Genomic DNA, 18,157 nt, shown 5'->3' with positions numbered 1-18,157 from the left:
TAGGACATGGACACATCCAGCTCCACAGCAGTCCATCTGTTTGAAGAAAGGAATCCAAAGTTCAAGTCTACAAGGGGACTGACTTCCTGGGCAAGACACATACATACATATATGGGTGCTGGTTAAGACACAGTTAGCCTGCAAGATTACACCCATTAAGGAAACAAAGGGCAGTGTTGCTCTAGTAATAGTCTCAATTTAGACTCCTGAGCACACTAGCAAGAATCTGGGCTTTCATGGCCACAAATGAGTGCTAGGTAGAGGGTTCAGCTGCCAGCACAGGAGGCGAAGTGAGTGTCTGTGAGGTCATCCTACGTTCTCTTGAGCAACAAGGCTGGCAGCAGAGTGAGACAGAAGCAGAGCCAGGTCCCTAGAAAGTCCCCTCAGAGGTGGACAGACATGAAGCACTGTTTGTTTTGAACATCTGTTCTAAAACGAAGGCACTGCAGTGGGAACCGTGAGCTGGAGTTGGAGCTGTTCTGAGGATGTGAGATTAGCTTGGGAGTGAAGGATGAAGAACTGTGAACTGGAGTGCCTCTGCTGAGTCCCCCGGATTGAATGTGAGTGGGGAACAGTTCAGGGAGTATTCAGACAGGTCTTAAGAAAAAAAAAAAAAAAAGAGAAAAAGTAAAAAGAAAAGAAAAGCCAGCGAGCGGCCAGTCACAGATGAAACGTGTGTCCATGTCCGAGAGAAAGAGGGTGCTTCAGCACAAGTGTGTAAGGTCCCCGCCTGGCTACCTAGATGGAAACTTGCACAGTGAGTGGTGACCAGTTGTGCAAAGACAAAACAACAGGCTTCTGAAGGGGTTTCCTGCCAGGCAGGGTTCATGCAGGCAGCGCGGTGGAGAAGGATGTAACATACTCTGTCGCCCGAGGAAGCTTTCCCAGGGAACTTTACGAAAGCCTGGTAACAAGAGCTCAAGCTGATTCGGTTCACAAGCTGGATAAGAGGGAGGAGCTCAGGGAAGGTAAACGCCTAGTTGGCCGCTGGGTAGCCTGGCTGCTCTTCTGCGAGTTTAGGAATGACACAATAAGCGGGGGGAATAGATTCCCCACAGTAAGCCAAGTTGACATCAGAAGCAGAAGGAACTTGAAAAAGGAATATATACAGATAAGAATTTAGGAAGCAGCCAGGAAAGAATGCAAGACACAAAACCAATAGGATTTTTCACAAAATGTTCCATTAAGGGTCGGCATGGATTTAAAAAAAAATTTTTTTTTATGAGCATAACATTCAGAAAAAACAAACAATCCCTAACTATTAGCGTACTTAAAAATGCCCATGGCTAGAAAAGGGATGAACACAAAAGATGCCACATGGCATTGTGTCATTTCAGAAAGGAATGAGGTCTCCTGGTTCTAACGAAGCAGTCTGAATCTGTGTTGGAACCGACTCCAGGGAAACCTAAAAATGTCCCTAAAAGTCAGTGTGAAGGATGGTAGCTGCATCCAGGGTGCTGAAGAGAAAAATACGGGAAGAACTGTGAGTAGAATCTCTGTGTTTTGAAAGAAATCCAGGGGTGGAATGGTCGACCCAGGGACCCAGCTCAGAGAGGCCTGGTTGTCTCACTGATGACAGAATGAAGTGGAGATGTTCCCTATGGGAAAGGGTGGGAAGGCCTTAGCGCTCTGTCCTACCATGGGAGGCATAGGACACTCCAGGGCTCCCAAGCAAGCATGATTCAGTGATATGAGAGGTCCTGGGTACCAGGAAGGGGATAGATGACATGCCTCCTCTCCCTCAGTGATGTCAGAAGTGAGAGATGAGGCGACTTAGTTGAAAAAGTATGAGATCATCCGAAGAGGCAAGGCTCCGGGGCACAGTTGACGTGGCTGCCTGCCTCTTCCACCCCGAAATGAGAGGCATGTGTGTGCCTGGCATGGAAAAGACAGTGACACCTTCTGGTCACTGTGACTGCCCAGGCAACACACACAGTAGGTGACACTGTCGGCAGGGACTCTCTGAGGCAACAAGGACTCGATGCTTTGGGGCTCACACACATGGGCAAGGAAAAGGGTATGTATCATCCTTCACATGAATGCTGATGGAATTAAGACAAGGAGAAGACAAAAAGCCACGATACTTACCATTTTGCCACGCAAGGCCAAGTATAAGCTACCAGCCAGGCTGTCATTTATCAGAGCATCCACTTTGAACAGCGATGCTCAAAAAAAAAAAAAAAAAAAAAAAAAGAATTCTCATAGGTACAATCTGCAAAAATAGCTAATGTCTGTTTAAGTGCTAGGATGTCAAAGATCTTCTAAGATTCAACTTAAGAACACAGTAGCTACTGTTTAGTAGGAGTTCCAGGATAAAGGAACAATAAATGCAAGGATCTCTAAAGGAAACTGTCGGGCTACTTTCACTATAGACAAGAAAGACAATATACATTCAGGACATTTTCAATGGTAATGAAGGTACCATACCTGTGATGATGGTGGTGGTGGTGGTGGTGGTGGTGGTGGTGGTGGTGGTGGTGGTGGTGGTGGTTGTGGGAGGAGGGATAGTTGTGGGGGGATCTGGATAAAAAACAAAAAGGAAAATCAAACCCACAATGCTGAACACAACAACGACCAGTAGTGACAAAACAAAGGCATGAGGACATTGAGATGTTTGTCTGATGACTTTCCCCCTTTGAAAACAAAAGGTGTTTGTTTGTTTGTTTGGGGGGTGGGTGGGTGTCTGTTTGTTTTCCTCCAAAGGTGTGTGTCTTGTAATTCTAACCCCCAAGTCTTGGGTGGAAGAGCTAAGAAAAGAAGAAAAGAGGGTTATGTTAATGAAGTGAGTTAAGGATGAGGCGATGTAGGGGGAGAAACAAAATCATAACATATGACATCCCCACCTAGTCTGATCTCAAAGGTGAGGTTAAGCCAGCTCAGTGCCCTTGAGGGTACAATGGCTGACATTCTACTTTGTGCTTCTGTGGACGGGAGAAGGCAGAGGAGATGGAGCTGCTCTATTTAAAGGGCTCCTCTCAGCCAAGGATGAGTATGTGCCTGCTCCCTTGCTCTCTACCACTGCTAACTTCATTATTCTCCATCAATACACCCCAGCAGGAAGTAAAACTATTTCTACCCCTGTAATAAACACAAAGAAGAGAGAATGTCACCACTAAATATCACGTTCCAAGCATAGGAGATTTGGCCAAGATTTTATTTTTTAGAAGTCAATAAATTTTACAGCTGATAAATATTAACAAGCTAGTTGCCTTTGCTGGTGTGAGAATGCGTGACCCTGAGCGGATGACAACGATCACACTGAGGTTTCCCATTTTGTAAACAAGAGAATCAAGTATATTTGGGCCTTGACCCCCAGAGGCAGAAATTGGGGAGGGAATTCTCTCAGATGTTTGATATACTGTATATTCTTCTGCCATGTCAAACATTATTTGGGTAGGAAGGAGGGGGTCGGGAGAAGGGAAGGGCAAATATAAAAGAGGGGGAAAAAAATTCTCGGCCCAAATGATCAAACTGAATGTCTTAAATTGTCAGCAAGACTTTGAACTAAGCAATCATTCTGCTATAACAGAGCATAAGGTGATTTGAAGGCTTTTGATTTTAAATTTTATCTAAAGCACATCAATTTTTTTCTCCCTGACACATCTGGTGTCCTTTTATCTCCAAGTGAGCTCTTGGATTGTCTAATTAAGACATCAAAACTTTAATTATGTACTGCACCTCTAACGGACTTGGTGCAACTTCCTCAAAGTTTGTGCAAATACTATCTCAGTGTTTGCTTGTAAGGGCTGCTAGCATGGTGACTACTACTTATCAATAGTCCTCCAAACTGATTCTCAATCACAAACATGTGGGTATGGTAAGGAGGAACTGACAGACAAGTGTTCTTTTTTATAGCAGGAGACTTGGCTCATGCAAGTTAGGGATGCAAGCAATATTATTATTTAAAAATATTTAAGCTACAAGACAGGCAGAATGAGTGGGAGGAGAAGAAACGGGGTGAGAGAGACCACAGCACTGAAGCTTCCTTTAATGTGTTAAGGGCTGGGCTGGAACCTGGGCTGAGCACATGGCAAAGCAGTGCACTCTCCATGTAAGCTATTATTCCACCAGTCCACCAGGGTTGTCAACATCCTGTGAAAAGCAGACTCCTGGGTAAGATCAGAAAGAAAAAAGAAAAAAAAAACTCTTAATCTCCTCCAAGAAGTAAAAGTGATGAAAGTAGTGATTTCAAGCTACTTTTCTAGAAGAATCAGACTAGAAAAACAAATGATTCAAGCAGTAAGTTCAGTCTTGCTCCTCGAGCACCATCGTATGGAGAAGCAGCTTGTGACCTGATAGAAGACTCAGGTCCAGCTGGCCCTGCAGCAGGTGCAGGTGCAGAGAGAGAGAGGAGGCGGTGCCCCGACCCCTGATCTGAGTGCTAGAAAAATCCTCTCCCTGGACTCACTGCAATCCACCGGGTGCCGCTGCCCACCATGTGACAGCTAGGTTGGCTTTTCAGTTGTGGCACCATTCTTGTGTGCATCCCTTAAAAGGCGCGCACACACCTGAGAAATGTCTCCTGAAACCACCGTAAGGTTATGGCGAGCCCCATTTCGAAGAGTATGAGCACCCAGTGTGGGACGCCCGGAATGCAATCAAACAGGACTTGCGTGTGGTTTGAAAATATGATCATGAGCCAAGGGCCAGACTGACAAGGGCACAGACTTTAGAAGAATGTCATTGGTTCTCTTTAATTTTATGGAAACTACACATTTCCAGTCATTTTCAGCAGTACTGTGGTAACTATTGTTCTTCACATCTAGCTCAAGTGACCTGAGTGAATCAGGTTCTGTGAACAAGTATAACCTCAGTGCTTACAGTATTTCTAGCTGAGAGCAACTGGCAGCCACTACTTAAGCAAATATAGCCTTAGAGTTAGTGAGCTGCATTTGACATAGAGAAGGTAAAAGAATAAAACCAAATACTTTCACTGTAGTGAAACTAGCCAGCTAGATTCTCCAAGTAGGGGAGTTACTAACTTTAAAGGCATGCTAACTCTTAGTTCATAAAATACTTTCAAAGTTACTATAGCACTATAATAAATCCCCTTTGCAAAGACATTCTACCCCTATCTTCTCAAATGCAGAGACTGTTTTATTAACAGACAAGGAATGCATCAGGTTAGTATTCTAGTCTGTCAACTTAAGCATCGCTACCAGCACAGATTAAGGAAGAGAGGGAGAGAGTAAATTGTATATCTAGTAAATCCCTAGACAAGAATAACTATAGCATCTTGGGCTGGGGGAAATAGGTATGTGATGGTAGATGTGTTTGCCATAATAGGCAGGTTTCCTTGGTCTTTGGCTTTCAAATACTGCACTCTGCTGCAGAGAGTTCATTCCAAAAGACCATTGTTCTGTTGGAGATAACTGCCCTATTGGGAAGGGGGGAGAGTGAGAGGAACCACAAGGAAAAACATGGATTTTGCTAGAGACTATGGAGCGAAAGTACTATGTAACTGAAACACACTTACACAGCCATATGAACTTGGGCTTGTTAGGTGACCGTCTAGAGCTTTTTTTTTTTCTTTTATAATCTGCAGCCTGGCTGATGCTAAGGTTTACCTTGTGGTGCTATTGTGAAGATTAGAGGTGACTGGGCATGAAAAATACTCAGTGGTAAGACAAAGTGGGCGCTAAGTACATCTAGCAATATGTCACTATCCTTAAGTATTCAGATAGATCTGTCCATCAAATCCATGGAATGTCTTTCAGCTTGAGATGCAGGAACAGCAAGTAGAATCAATCCAAATTGTTTTTCCATGCTACTTAGTCTTATGGACTGTTATTTTTTTCCATCTTTATCATATAAACAGGATGAAATTCTGTACACCTGGACAAGAAGGGACTCCCATGAGGTGCAAACCTTGATGTGAAGAGACAGAATAGAAGAACAAAGTGCCTCAAGGGACTTTCCTTCTATCTCCTCACATCAGCTGGGTGTGAAAAGTCCAGGAGTCCTGGTGGCTCTGCGTTTGCTAAGCTGAAAGGGGACCATCAGTCGGCTTCTCCCTGCGTGGAGGAGCTAGTCCCCTCACTGTGGTCATCCACTGTCTATGGACTGTGGTGTGGAGATGCTATGGGGGGTGTGTGCAAAGAAAACATTCTTCGGGGGTCAGGTGGTAGTGCAGTGGGTTAAACGCATGTAGTGTGAAGCGCAAGGACGGGCTCAAGGATCCTGGCTTGGGTCCCCGGCTCTCCACCTGCAGGGAGTCGCTTCAAGAGCGGAGAAGCAAGTCTGCAGGTATCTATCTTTTTCTCCCCTTTTCTGCTCTCCCCTCCTCTCTCGATTTTTCTCTGTAAAAAATTAAGAACAAAAGAAAGGAAGGAAGGAAGGAAGGAAGGAAGGAAGAGAGAAAGAAAGAAAACATTCTTCTACGAAGGCTGACATTCTAGCTTTGCATTCCGGTGGTGAGAAATCTGAACCTTACAGGGACAAGCAAGGGGGCAATACCTTAATACCCATGCCACTGAAGTACAAAACATGCTTCTCTATCATTCAAAAGATCCCTATGCTTCTCTTCTTCATAAGGAAAGTGGCCAGGTCCTAAGACATGAGGGGAGCAAATCTACCATATGCACGCATACTGATATGTGTATATATGTGTGTCTCTTCATAGACACCTATGTTTGGATTACTTACACAGCCAGCAGGAAGAAAGAAAGGCACACAAAATATTCAGATATTTACAGGACACTGAATTTTTCATGTCTACAGTTACTCATTCTGTGTTATGTCATTTCATGACTTGTTTTTTTTTCCTGGAATAAAAGTAAACCAAGAGACTTCAACTGCAAAGAAAAAGACTCAATTTATCTTCCTAAGAAACAGTACACTCCTTGCTAAATAAAGAATATTCAGTACATGTGACATTGACAATAAAATGCAAATGGATATATGTTTAAAATACTACCAGAGGGTGAGATACACAATATGCTTTAATTATCCTGTAAGCAAGATTTAGGAAAACAAATTAAAAGAGAAAACATTTCTGTTCAAAGTAGTAGCCCTTGGTGGGAGATGCAGCTACCAACTAGTCGTCCTATTTTTTCCCCCCAGGTATTTACTGGCTTGCAACATCTTCTGGAAGGTAATAGCTTCATGCTGAAAATAGGATATTTCTGCTCATCAAAGCAGAAGAAAGGCTAACCCAGGTATCATAGGAAAATACCACTGGGAATAAACTTTCTGAGCTGAAAAGCCATTAATTGGTAAGGCTGAGTTCTGCAGTCATTATTTCTAACATAATCTCCATAGCTTGTGCCTGAGGACACAGCTCTCCTAACTCAGCACGACCAGAGACTGTGATCTAGTGGGGAATCCCCAGGATTAGAGGTGGAGAAGAAAAGTTGCTGCACTCCCAGGTGGAGACACTGGGGCCCACCTCAGGCTGGGCTGCTTTCAGCTGCTGAAGGGAACAAGCCAGTGGGGTCTGGGATTTTGCAAGGGGAGCGGGGAGCCGGGAGCAGCAGCTAACGTGGGTGGGAATGAGTCTGGAGGAAGAGCGCTTTATCTTCTCACGTACCGTATACATACAGCAAGTAATCCGAGTGAGCCTTGCCCACTATGTTGGAGGCTTCACAGCGGTATGTACCGTTATCTGTTTTGTTTAGGTTATTGATGAACAAGTTGGGTCCGGACAGCACCGCGTGTTGAGGCATTTCATCATCGACTCTCACCCAAGTCACCACCACAGGCCTGCGGGGGGCGAGGGGAGAGAGGCAGGTTGCATTAGCATTTCCCACTAACATGTCTGCATCCAGCTTCTCGCCGGCCTGTTAAACACATCACATGCAGGGTGGCGTAATTAAGAGTACCCACTGCAGGTAATTTAAGCTCACAGAGTAATAACCATGAAGCCTTGAGATATCTGCTTGGAATAGAGCCTTAAAATAAAATAAATAACAACAAACCCGTGGTCAGGTGTTGAGAACTTTTCAACAGACCACAAGCAGGAGGCTCATTATTTCCATCGCATTTTCGACAAATCAGCACAATAAAAAACACCTCAAACCTCCCCTCCCCCATTTTCCCAGCCCTGCTGGGTGGTTTCACACCAGTCCAGACAGGCCAGAGCTCACCCATTGTTAATCATCTCATTAATTGGGGGGGAGGGGATCGAATTCTTGGCTAGTGATACCGTGCAGTGATCTGATGGTTCCTAACACACTGAGATGCCTACTAAGAAGCCACTTGTATTACGGTGTCACACAAAAAACAATGGGCTTTGTCATCTGGGCAGTGCTTTCTGTTGGATTTTGCTGTGTGAAAAAAGCTGCCTCTTCTATTTCTGGGAAGAGGCATCCACTTCCACTCTGTGGAGCCCCTGCAGATAATCTGTCTCTATCCCCCTCAAAGAAGCCACCGTCCCCCGTCACCCCAACTCCTTGTATCTGTACATCCCCTGACACTGCATCTTCCTGTGTCCCCTCCATGTCTTGAGGGAAAGGCTACCCAGGGGGGTCTCTGCAGAGCCAACTGCAGCTCTGAGCACTGGCTCACACGGGGACAACCGCAAGAAATGTTGGTGTCACGTCTGTAGCCACCAGGACACAGCAAACTCCGAGGGATACTCCAGATCTGATGTGGCCTACAGAGACTATATTCCAAACTCCCCGAATTTAAAATTGGGGAAAAAAAATTCCATTCTTCCAGGCATCTTTTGCAACTTCCTTGGAAAAGGAAGCCACACAGTCAGATTATTCCTGGGAACATTCATTTTGAAGGAAGGGCCGCCTAGGCCAGGGGCATGGATCTTGGAGGCAGAACACACATCTCATGTGTGCGTGATTCCTGCCGCCCTACCCTGCAGCCCCCAATATCTAAATACACAAAGCCATGGCTCCAGAGACCAGAGCAGTCAAGTCCTCCCTCCAGTTCCTGCCGCTGCCACTAGGGGCAGCTTTGTGACAGAGGACCCAGGCTTAATGCAGACCGGATCCTCAAGTTAGCCCTGTCAAGTAGCATTCCGCTTCTAAAATGGGATGTGAAGTTACAATTTTTCCTTAATTACACATGGGTTTGTCATCACGGCCTGGTAAATTATTTAAGAATTAGTGCTGCATATGTCCTCCTTGCAGGCAGTGGCAAGTGAGGCAGCCTGGCAGCCCGGCCTGTGTCCTGCTGCTTGACAGCTGAGCTGGGCTGGGGGGGGGGGGGGGGTCAGCTGTGTCAGCTGTGAGGCTGGGGGGTGTGCTGAGAACAATCACCATGCTTAATGGCGAGTTAAATTACCATTTTTGTCGGATGCAATTTTTTTTGAGAAAATAAATAGGTGATGTGCTAGGAGGGTGCGAGGCAGGGTGATGCCTGGCAGTTCACACCACCAGAGCTGAGCGGCATCTTGGAGAGGGGCAAAGGGACCCTCTCTGGCACAGGGTCCTGAGGAAAATGTGTAATTTACTGTCCCCGTGGCACATTCAATTGAACACCCTACCTTCTTCTGGAGGACACACACGCGTGCGCGCATACACACACACACGGTCTGAGACAAAATACAGGTTAGCAAGCCCTGCCCCTTAAGTGTGGTGAGTGTGGCTGAGCAGAGGCACCGCAAATGGACAGAGGCCTGACAGGCTGTGCTCTCTCCCCAACCACTGGATTCTTTTGGAGGCAAAGGTAAACCGCTAACTAGGGCGTAATACAAATGATTCACTTCAGCAAGAGAGCTCTGGATGGTGTGTCGTGTTCCAAGGAGACAAAGATGGGGCTGCCAGCGCTTGCAAACCAAGTCACTCTGGAACACCAGAGGAGAAGGGAAAGCCAACCAAGACCACCTCCCATTTTCTAAAGGTCAGCTTTCAAGCTCCAGATGGTTAGTTAGGGGTACATTCTAGAGTGGGGAGGATGAAGGGAGGGGAGGGCCCCATCTGCCAGGCTCTCTCTAGGTCTTGGGACTCCTGTCATCCATCATCTCTTAGTCCCAAAAGAGTGTGGGGGAAGGCTCTATGAGAACACTCTGCATTCCTCCTCTGAAACTGGTGACTATAAAGGCTGGCGAGCAGAGCTCTGGGAGGGAGGAAGAAAATCACAGCACAGGGACAGCAGAGGGAGCCCAGTGCTGTCTTTCTGCTGGTGGCCACTGCAAGTCAGAAGGCTCCTGATGCCAACACTGGCCTGCTATTCCCTTTTGGGGAGGGGAGGTTGGGATTGTCCCTCACCCCCAAGGATCAGCTCAAAACAACCTGTTCTCTACAAGGAATATTAATCTGAGCACTATCCCAAGTGGCACTGATGGTCACGTAGCCATTTGGTCGGGCTTTCTGAGGCTGTGTAGTTGCTCTGACTCAAGTTTCGTTTATGTAGCAGGGTCAAGTGAAGGAGCTTGAGCTTCTCTCTGTTACTGACAAGACAGAAGGGTTGGCTTTTTACATCTAGGCAATTGTACACACACAAATGCCTTGTGAAAACTAGTGTGCCTGTGGGATTCATCTCTATTTTTGCATTCTCTTAATTTCAGAGAGACAGAGGCTGATGACACAATGCCAGAACTTTCCTAAGTTCCATGGTACTCTCATGTGGTATCAAGGCTTGAGCCTGGGTCATGGACATGTCAAGTCTTCCTCTCTCTCTCTCTCTCTATCTCTCTCTCTCTCTCTCAGGCACACACACTTCTACCATGTGAGCATCCTCAGGCCCCACAACATATTTGAGAACCATTACTTGCCAACAACAATATTTCTTGGAGTCAAGTACAATACTTCTCTTCAAGGGTAGGAGACACAAAATTAAAGGCAGGACAAGTTCAAATGCCTACAACTGACTCTAAACACAGGAGTTCAGTTTCAGCCTCAAAAGCACCTTCCTACCAGTTCAGACAGTAATAGAGAAGAGGGGAAGATACATTGTTAGATGCTGGGCACAATAAAAATGTATTAAAGCAATTTTTTTGGGGGGGGCCTCAGTGGTGGCACATTGGGTTAAGCATACATAGTAGGAAGTGCAAGGACCCATGTAAGAATCCCAGTTAGAGGCCCCCGCCCGGGGTGGGGGGAGCTGGGGAGGGTCGCTTCACAAGCTGTGAAACAGGTCTGCAGGTGTCTGTCTTTCTCTACCCCTCTCTGTCTTCTCTTCCTCTCTCCATTTCTCTCTGTCCTATCAAAAATAAAATTTAAAAAAAATCTGAAAAATGGCTGCAGGAACAGTGGATTCATAGTGTAGGCACTGAGCCCTAGCTATAACCCTGGAGGCAAAAATAAATAAATAAAATAAAATAAAGCTATTTTTGTGTATGAGAGAGAGCAAATGGTTCTGATGTCAATGATGACGACACTGAATTAGCTAAGATCTCCACCTTAGCTGGCAATTCATTCCCCCATTTGCAGCCTGGCCACGTGGACTCACAGCTACCACTTCCCCACCCCTTTTCACTGAGCGTCCTTTTATTTTGTGGAAACATCTTGCATTCTCTGCAGCAGGAGACAGGTGACAGGCCAGTGAGTTGTGAATGCACATCTCTGTGTTGTGACATTTACTTCTCGCGACCCTCTGCCAACCTTGGCCCTCGGAACTTACTGGGGCTTCCCGATGGCTTCACATGTTAACTCAAGCGCGTCTCCTTCCCGGGTAAGGCCTTGTAGAGGATAAGTCATCTGAATGTGCACTTGAGGCTTATCTGTGTGACAACAACACAAAGTAGAATGTTTAGCAAATGGTATCATCAGATAGAATCAGGCTCGCAGGCTGCCACAAACCCCGCGCCACCCCAGATTCCTCTTGCCGCCCTCTTGCCTTCACTAACATCCTTCTAATTAGTTAGTAATCCTGGCATTTGCTCAAATTAAATTGACTAATAACTCTGAGGAGTGAACCGAGAACAGATAAGAGATTCATAAGCCAACTGCGTCACATCAAACATTTCCTGTGAAATACATTTTTGTTACATTGAAGTTTATCTCCAAACTCACTCAAGCTAGAGGAAACTCATTTGCCTTCATGCTGAGGTGAAGCCACAGATATTTGTGGTGCTCAAAATTGATACATTTTATCATATATCATATATTACTATGTGACAATAGATTGTGACACTGCATATTAATAAGTTTGCTTCTTCTGTGCTCTTGTTTTCCAAGGGGAAAGGCAGGGACTTCTGGATGCCAACCAAATGGTTTTAAGAATGAGGAACAGGATGGCTCAGTGGTAGATGATATGCCTTGGATGTGTGAGGCCTTGGGTTTGATCCTCGACGCCTCCTACACACACACACATACACACACACACACACACACACACACACACACGCAAGAGAGATTTCAAGGCTCCCAATAAAAACTCTTTCAAAGTAAACAAACGAAGGAAGCACACAGATGTGACCTAAGCTGCCATGATTGTAGGAAATACCATGAGTGTACACCAGTACTCTGAGAAGGAAACTACTGATAGAAGGTTCAAGGTCATGGAGTGAACCTAATTAGAGACCGCTCAAGAAACGCACACTGAAAAGGATCTCTGATTCAAAAACCACATGCCCCAATGGCGTTCCGCAAATAAATCAGCGGAGAGCTTGCTAATGCAGTGCAGCTCTCTCTGGCAAGTCCTGTAGGTATTCTCATCTCCACTAACTATTTAAGATGGTATTTGTGAGTTTTGGGGGGGGGGATGGCTATGAGATAAATGGTGGTAAGTGTGGGGAGCGGGGAGCAGGGAGCTGGAAGAGGTTGGAATTAACTCAGATGAATTACATTTACACATAAACCTTGAATAGAATCCGGAGGATTTTTTTTTTTTTTTGGTCTTATGCTGAACTAACAAGCGATTAATCCCTAAATCAGCTCCCTCATTTCATTCTGTGGCTCTGTGAATGTGTATTTTTGGAGACGTACCCCAGAGTAATAAATGTGAGAGGGCAAGACATCAGTTGGCTAAAAGGTCAAAACAATTTCCATAACTTTACTTTCTCAGACAATCACACCACCTAAACAACAGCCCCCTGGCCTTTGACAAGCCATCTTTAGCTCATTAACATTCCTTCTATGGAACCTGGGAGAGAACACAGAATGTGCCTGGGTCCCACCACCCTCACCTGTGCGCAGCTAGGTGGTTGGCTTAGGGAGAGCTCTCGGGCCAGGGGGCCTTCCAGCTGTGTTTTTTAAATACTCTCCTTGCTGTCACCCTCCGCTCTTCCTAAAACCACACGGCACTTGAAACCTTCTCAGAGGGCCTTCCCCTACACCAGTGTGCCCTTGGAATCGGTGTTGATTTCTGAGAATGGTAAATCACTTGCCAGACAGAGAGAGAGAGTGAGTAAGCGAATGCCGAGCCTGCAAGGCCCCAGTTCTACTGTTGGCCAAGAAATTATATAAGAACAAAATGGCATCGAGGCTTCTGGGCTGCGAAGGCAGACACTGAAGACACTCATCAAGGATGAACAGGACGGCCTTGAAGGGACACTGGCTGCAGGGCAGGAGCAAGAGCTCCAGGCCACTCTATCCTGGGAGGAAAATGCAGACATGGGGATGCCGTATAAGAGTCATGTGTCTGCTGCTGTTACACATGCACACACACAGAGCCAGCTGAACTTTGTTAAGGAAAAAGATACACAAATAATAGTGGGAGCAGGTTTTGCTACTGGCAACACGGAAAATAAAAGGTTTTCTCTCTTCTAGCTCACACTCGGGGAAAGGCAGCACTGACAGGGCTTTAGGTTAAGGAATCGCTCCCTGTCATTGTGACCTTCAGCCATTCTGGGCGAGGCTAAATTTAAAACCCCAAATTTGGTTTGGAACATAACGTTTGCTTATAGGTTAATCTCTGATCCACCTAAGGGCTACAATTTCTATGCATGGCTGACTTGGGCCCATTAATTAAGGAGAAGCTGAGAGCTTGCCGGCTTGTGTGGAAGGATTTTGGGTTGTTTTTTTTTTTTTCTTCCCCCTTTGTGTAATTTAAAAGTAAGCAGAGAGAGTGCATTTTTCAGCACAGCACACTAAGGGTTTTACATGTTCAACGTCCATTAATAATAAGGAGAGTGTTCAGAATCCATCCACCCTGCCTTTTCAGTACCACAGAGCTTGTTTTAAATGCCCCCTCCAGTTCCCTTACCCCCCAGTCCTGGCTATTTAATTGACAACTGGCCATTTACCAGTTGTCAATTACGCTCATAAATTAGGAAGAACCAGCTGAGGACTCGTTCTCCACCCAGAACTCAAGTCAAACAAAGAAAATGAGCCACACAGGCTAAGTCACAGAAGATTCACCTTCAGTTTTAATAACTGATTTTCACCCAAATTACTCTTCGGGCTTCTGGTTGAAGCATCGACCATCTACTTATGGGGGCAGCTGCTATAGTTCCCATAACAGCCGTCCCTCCTGCCCAAATGCTATAGAGACTCACCTGCCTCTGACAAGTGCAGCGCTGACAGGGTGTTCCCTGACTGCAGGCAGCTGAGCTACCTTCATACCCAGCCTGAAGATCTGACAGACTCTACAGGCCAGGATCCATCCTGAGACACAGGAGACTTTCCACCAACAGATCATGTATTACTTTTTACTTTTGCCAGACCACCGCTCGGCTATGGCTTCTGGTGGCGCTAGGGATAGAACCTTGAACCATTTGTGCCTCAGGCATGAAAGTCGTTTTGCATAACCATTACGCTGTCGCCCCAGCCCACCTCAACAGATTCTGTGCACATACACCCCCCTCACTTCTGTCCTGGAAAAAGGACTCCTCAAGTCCTTTCAACAGATGGGAAGGAAATCTCGGGACATCACCAGTGGCCCTACCTAGAACTCATGGAAGTTCCATGTCCCCAGGAAGCTTCTGACTACATTGTGAGGAGGTCAAAACACTGAGCAACCCAGATGGCTGACTGAACAGCCCAGAAGTCATCATTTACACTTTAATTATGTTCATAAATCATTGGAACCCACCAAATCTTTTCTGAAACACAACCAGACTCCCAAGATTTATTTATTTATATATTTATTTTGCCTCCAGGGTCATTACTGGGGCTCGGTGCCTGCACTAGAATCCACAGCTCCTGGAGGCCATTTTTCCCCTTTTGTTGCCCTTGTTGTCTATCATTGTTGTTAATATTATTGTTGCCATTGTTGTTGAATAAGACAGAGTGAAATTGAGAGGAGGGGAAGAACAGAGAGGGGGAGAGAAAGATAGACACCTGAAGACCTGCTTCACCACCTCCCCTGCAGGTGGGGAGCTGGGGGCTCGAACCGGGGTCCTTATGCCCGTCCCTGCGCCTTGCACCACGTGTGCTTAACCTGCTGCGCTACCGCCCCCCCCCCCAAGATATATTTTTAAGTAATGAGGTAAGGCCTAGTCCATTTCCTGGGTAATCATTTTCTGCATCAGTTGGTGTTGTAAGGTGCAAGGCCAAGGGCCAGATGACACTTTCTCCCCAAGTGCAATAACTGTCCAGAAATGTATGGCTTGGAATGGCTTACTGTCATTATAAAATGGAATTGCTATATAAAAATAAGAGAAAGAGTTATGTCTGTGCACTTATGCGACATCACAGCTATAGAGATAGCATCATCAATAGCCAATCAATTAGGTCGAGGGATCTGAGGCTTTCCTAATATACTGTGATTTAAAAAAAAAAAAAAAAAGACATTTAGCAAGACCGCTACAGCAGATAAAATTTGTTCATTAGTCAAAATTGCACAGTGGGTTAAAGACCAGGAGGCTCTAGGTCACACTACAGTAGCAACCAATTAAAAAAAATAATATGAGAAGGACATTCTGACTTGATGAGACTTTCTTTAAATGTACTTTGCTCTCTCTATAAGGGGAAGATATATATAAAAGGAAGCTCTTCAAGAGGTTAGAATGGCTTGCTGGCAGATTACAATTGATTTCATGCCAGTCTGACCTTGCACTGTGTTCTCCCATCTCTTACAGAAGATGAAACTCGAGACTTTAACCTGCATTTATTTCACTTTCCTATGTAAATGAAAAGACACAGTCTCCTTCTCTCCAGATCACAACACTAAAGCATCAGGCCTTAACAAGAAGTTTTTGAAAGGCATACTTAGCTTGTTTTTTTCGCCTGGGGTATCTTTAGTAGAGAGCATAGAGTTGGAGCAGGATGGAAGGGTCCCTGATACACTGGCAGCGAGACCCCGAGGCTTCTGGCATGCTTCTCTCCCTGGGAGTTTCCAGATCAGGGTGTGTGGGCATGTTTGACATTCTGGGTGCAACCAGCTCCAAGGGCTGGAGTACAAGCCTGCTCCTTTAACTGCATTTGGGACAGAATCTCTTCAAGCTTCTATCATAGATGACCACCCATTACTTTTCTTTTTTTTTTGCCTCCAGGGTTATCGCTGAGGCTTGGTGCCTGCACCACAAATTCACTGCTCCGGGTGGCCATCTTTTTCCCATTGTTGTTGGTGTTATTGTTGCTGTTATTATTGTTGTTGCTGCTGTTCTTATTGTTGGATAGGACAGAGAGAAACTGAGAGGGGAGGTGAAAACAGAGGAGAGAAAGACAGACACCTGCAGACCTGCTTCTCTGCTTGTGAAGAGACTCCCCTGCAGGTGGGGAGACAGGAGCTAGAACCGGGATCCTTATGCCAGTCCTTACACTTTGTGCGCTTAACCCGGAGCACTAATGCCCAGCCCCCGACACTCATTACTCTTAAACAGCATTAGAGGGGAACATGGATGCCGGTGGACTGTATGTTCATAGTTGCTTACAGGATTGCCAGGGAGAATTTGGGGGCAGCCTGGCACTAGATGTATCGCAATGATTAGGAGAAATATTGGATCAGTGCCTGTGCATTCAAGTCTTTGTCAGTCTTGGGGGATTACAGCAGTTTGGAGGGAAACAACAAAAGCAAAGACTGGGGCCAGGTGGTGGCACACCTGGTTGAGCACACATGTTACAGTGTGCAAGGATCCGGGTTCGAGCCCCTGGTCCCCACCTGCAGAGGGAAAGCTTCACAAGTGGTGAAGTAGGTCTGCAGGTATCTCTCTCTCTCCCTCTCAATCATCCTGTCCCCTCTCAATTTCTGGCTGTCTCTATCCAATAAAAATAAGATAAAAAAATAAAATAAATAAAAAGCAAAGACAAAGGAGATCTGGTGAGCATTAGGGAGTGCCCATGCTCCAAGCCCAGGACCCAGCCCTACATCATGGCTGCCGAGATTATTGGGAGAGTTTTAGAAGGGAAGGAGTACAATGTTTACTACCTATCCAGACTGCTGAGAGAAGAGTCACACGGGAGCTCTCTGTGCAGAGTGAGAACATCTCGCAAAGGTCCTCTTGCTTTCTGCTGTCATCATGCATTCATGAATAATTTTCAACGCCATTATTTTGTTTGTTTGCAAGGTGAGGGACTTCCTGCTGTGACACCTCTTGTATGAATCTGAGAGCTTGAACTGCACTTCTTGAGGAGAGCTGAGCTATTACTAGCGGGAGGAGTCAAATCTGGTGGGGGGACCGAGGTGGGACCAAAGAGCACATGCCCTGGTAGAATGCAATTTCCTCTTGTCACAAGTCGCAAATAGTTTGGTGGATATTGAAATGAATGTTTACCCAACGGAATCAATTTTGATTCTGTGAAGCTGTGGTGCAAAGTGATGTTTGTGGTGCTTTCCAACATGGGGTGCAAACTCACTCCCTGTTTGTGAGAACTCTTCAATGTCTGAGAGTGAACACTGGCTAAGAAAGTCTTCATATTGGATGGGGGAGACAGCACAATGGTTATGCAAACAGACTCTCATGCCTGAGGCTCTGAGGTCCCAGGTTCAATCCCTAGCACCACCGTAAATCAGAGCTGAATACTGTGGTCTGGCTAAACAAACAAACAAACAAAAAAACTTCATACTGATTTTTTTTTTAATTCTCTTATTTTCTTCTCACTGCACAGAATGTCAGCTCTGAGGAAGAAAATTTTCACCCACTATTTGGTCTTGTGTGTCCTGAGTGGCTAGAATAGGGTTGATGCGTGGCATGCAGCAGGAATGTAATTTTATACTTGCCAAGAGAGAGACTGAAAGATGAGAAGTTGAGAAAATATTGTTACGCAGACGTCTGATTAAAAAAAAAAAAAATGTGGGAGTCGGGCGGTGGCGCAGTGGGTTAAGCGCATGTGGCACAAAGCGCAGGGACTGGCGTAAGGATCCCGGTTCTAGCCCCTGGCTCCCCACCTGCAGGGGAGTCGCTTCACAGGCGGTGAAGCAGGTCTGCAGGTGTCTA

General features: G+C 45.8%; 1 protein-coding gene across 12 annotated transcripts in view; it reads right to left on the bottom strand.

Moving 5' to 3' along the window:
• CADM1 (cell adhesion molecule 1) overlaps positions 1 to 18,157 on the bottom strand; it is a 411,245-nt gene that overhangs the window by 42,962 nt on the left and 350,126 nt on the right. For 6 of the 12 annotated variants that reach the window (XM_060180017.1, XM_060180018.1, XM_060180019.1 and 3 more), the window contains exons 6-8: positions 11,518 to 11,617; positions 7,529 to 7,701; positions 2,428 to 2,520 (exon numbers count right to left, since the gene is read on the bottom strand). In XM_060180017.1, coding sequence (XP_060036000.1) covers positions 2,428 to 2,520; positions 7,529 to 7,701; positions 11,518 to 11,617 — 366 coding nt within the window. The remainder of the gene's footprint in view (positions 1 to 2,427; positions 2,521 to 7,528; positions 7,702 to 11,517; positions 11,618 to 18,157) is intronic. The other 6 variants (XM_060180023.1, XM_007522987.3, XM_060180020.1 and 3 more) reach the window with 1 other exon arrangement.

Source organism: Erinaceus europaeus, chromosome 20, assembly GCF_950295315.1.
Source record: "Erinaceus europaeus chromosome 20, mEriEur2.1, whole genome shotgun sequence".
Taxonomy (NCBI): domain Eukaryota; kingdom Metazoa; phylum Chordata; class Mammalia; order Eulipotyphla; family Erinaceidae; genus Erinaceus; species Erinaceus europaeus.
This window is presented reverse-complemented; position numbering and strand designations above follow the sequence as displayed.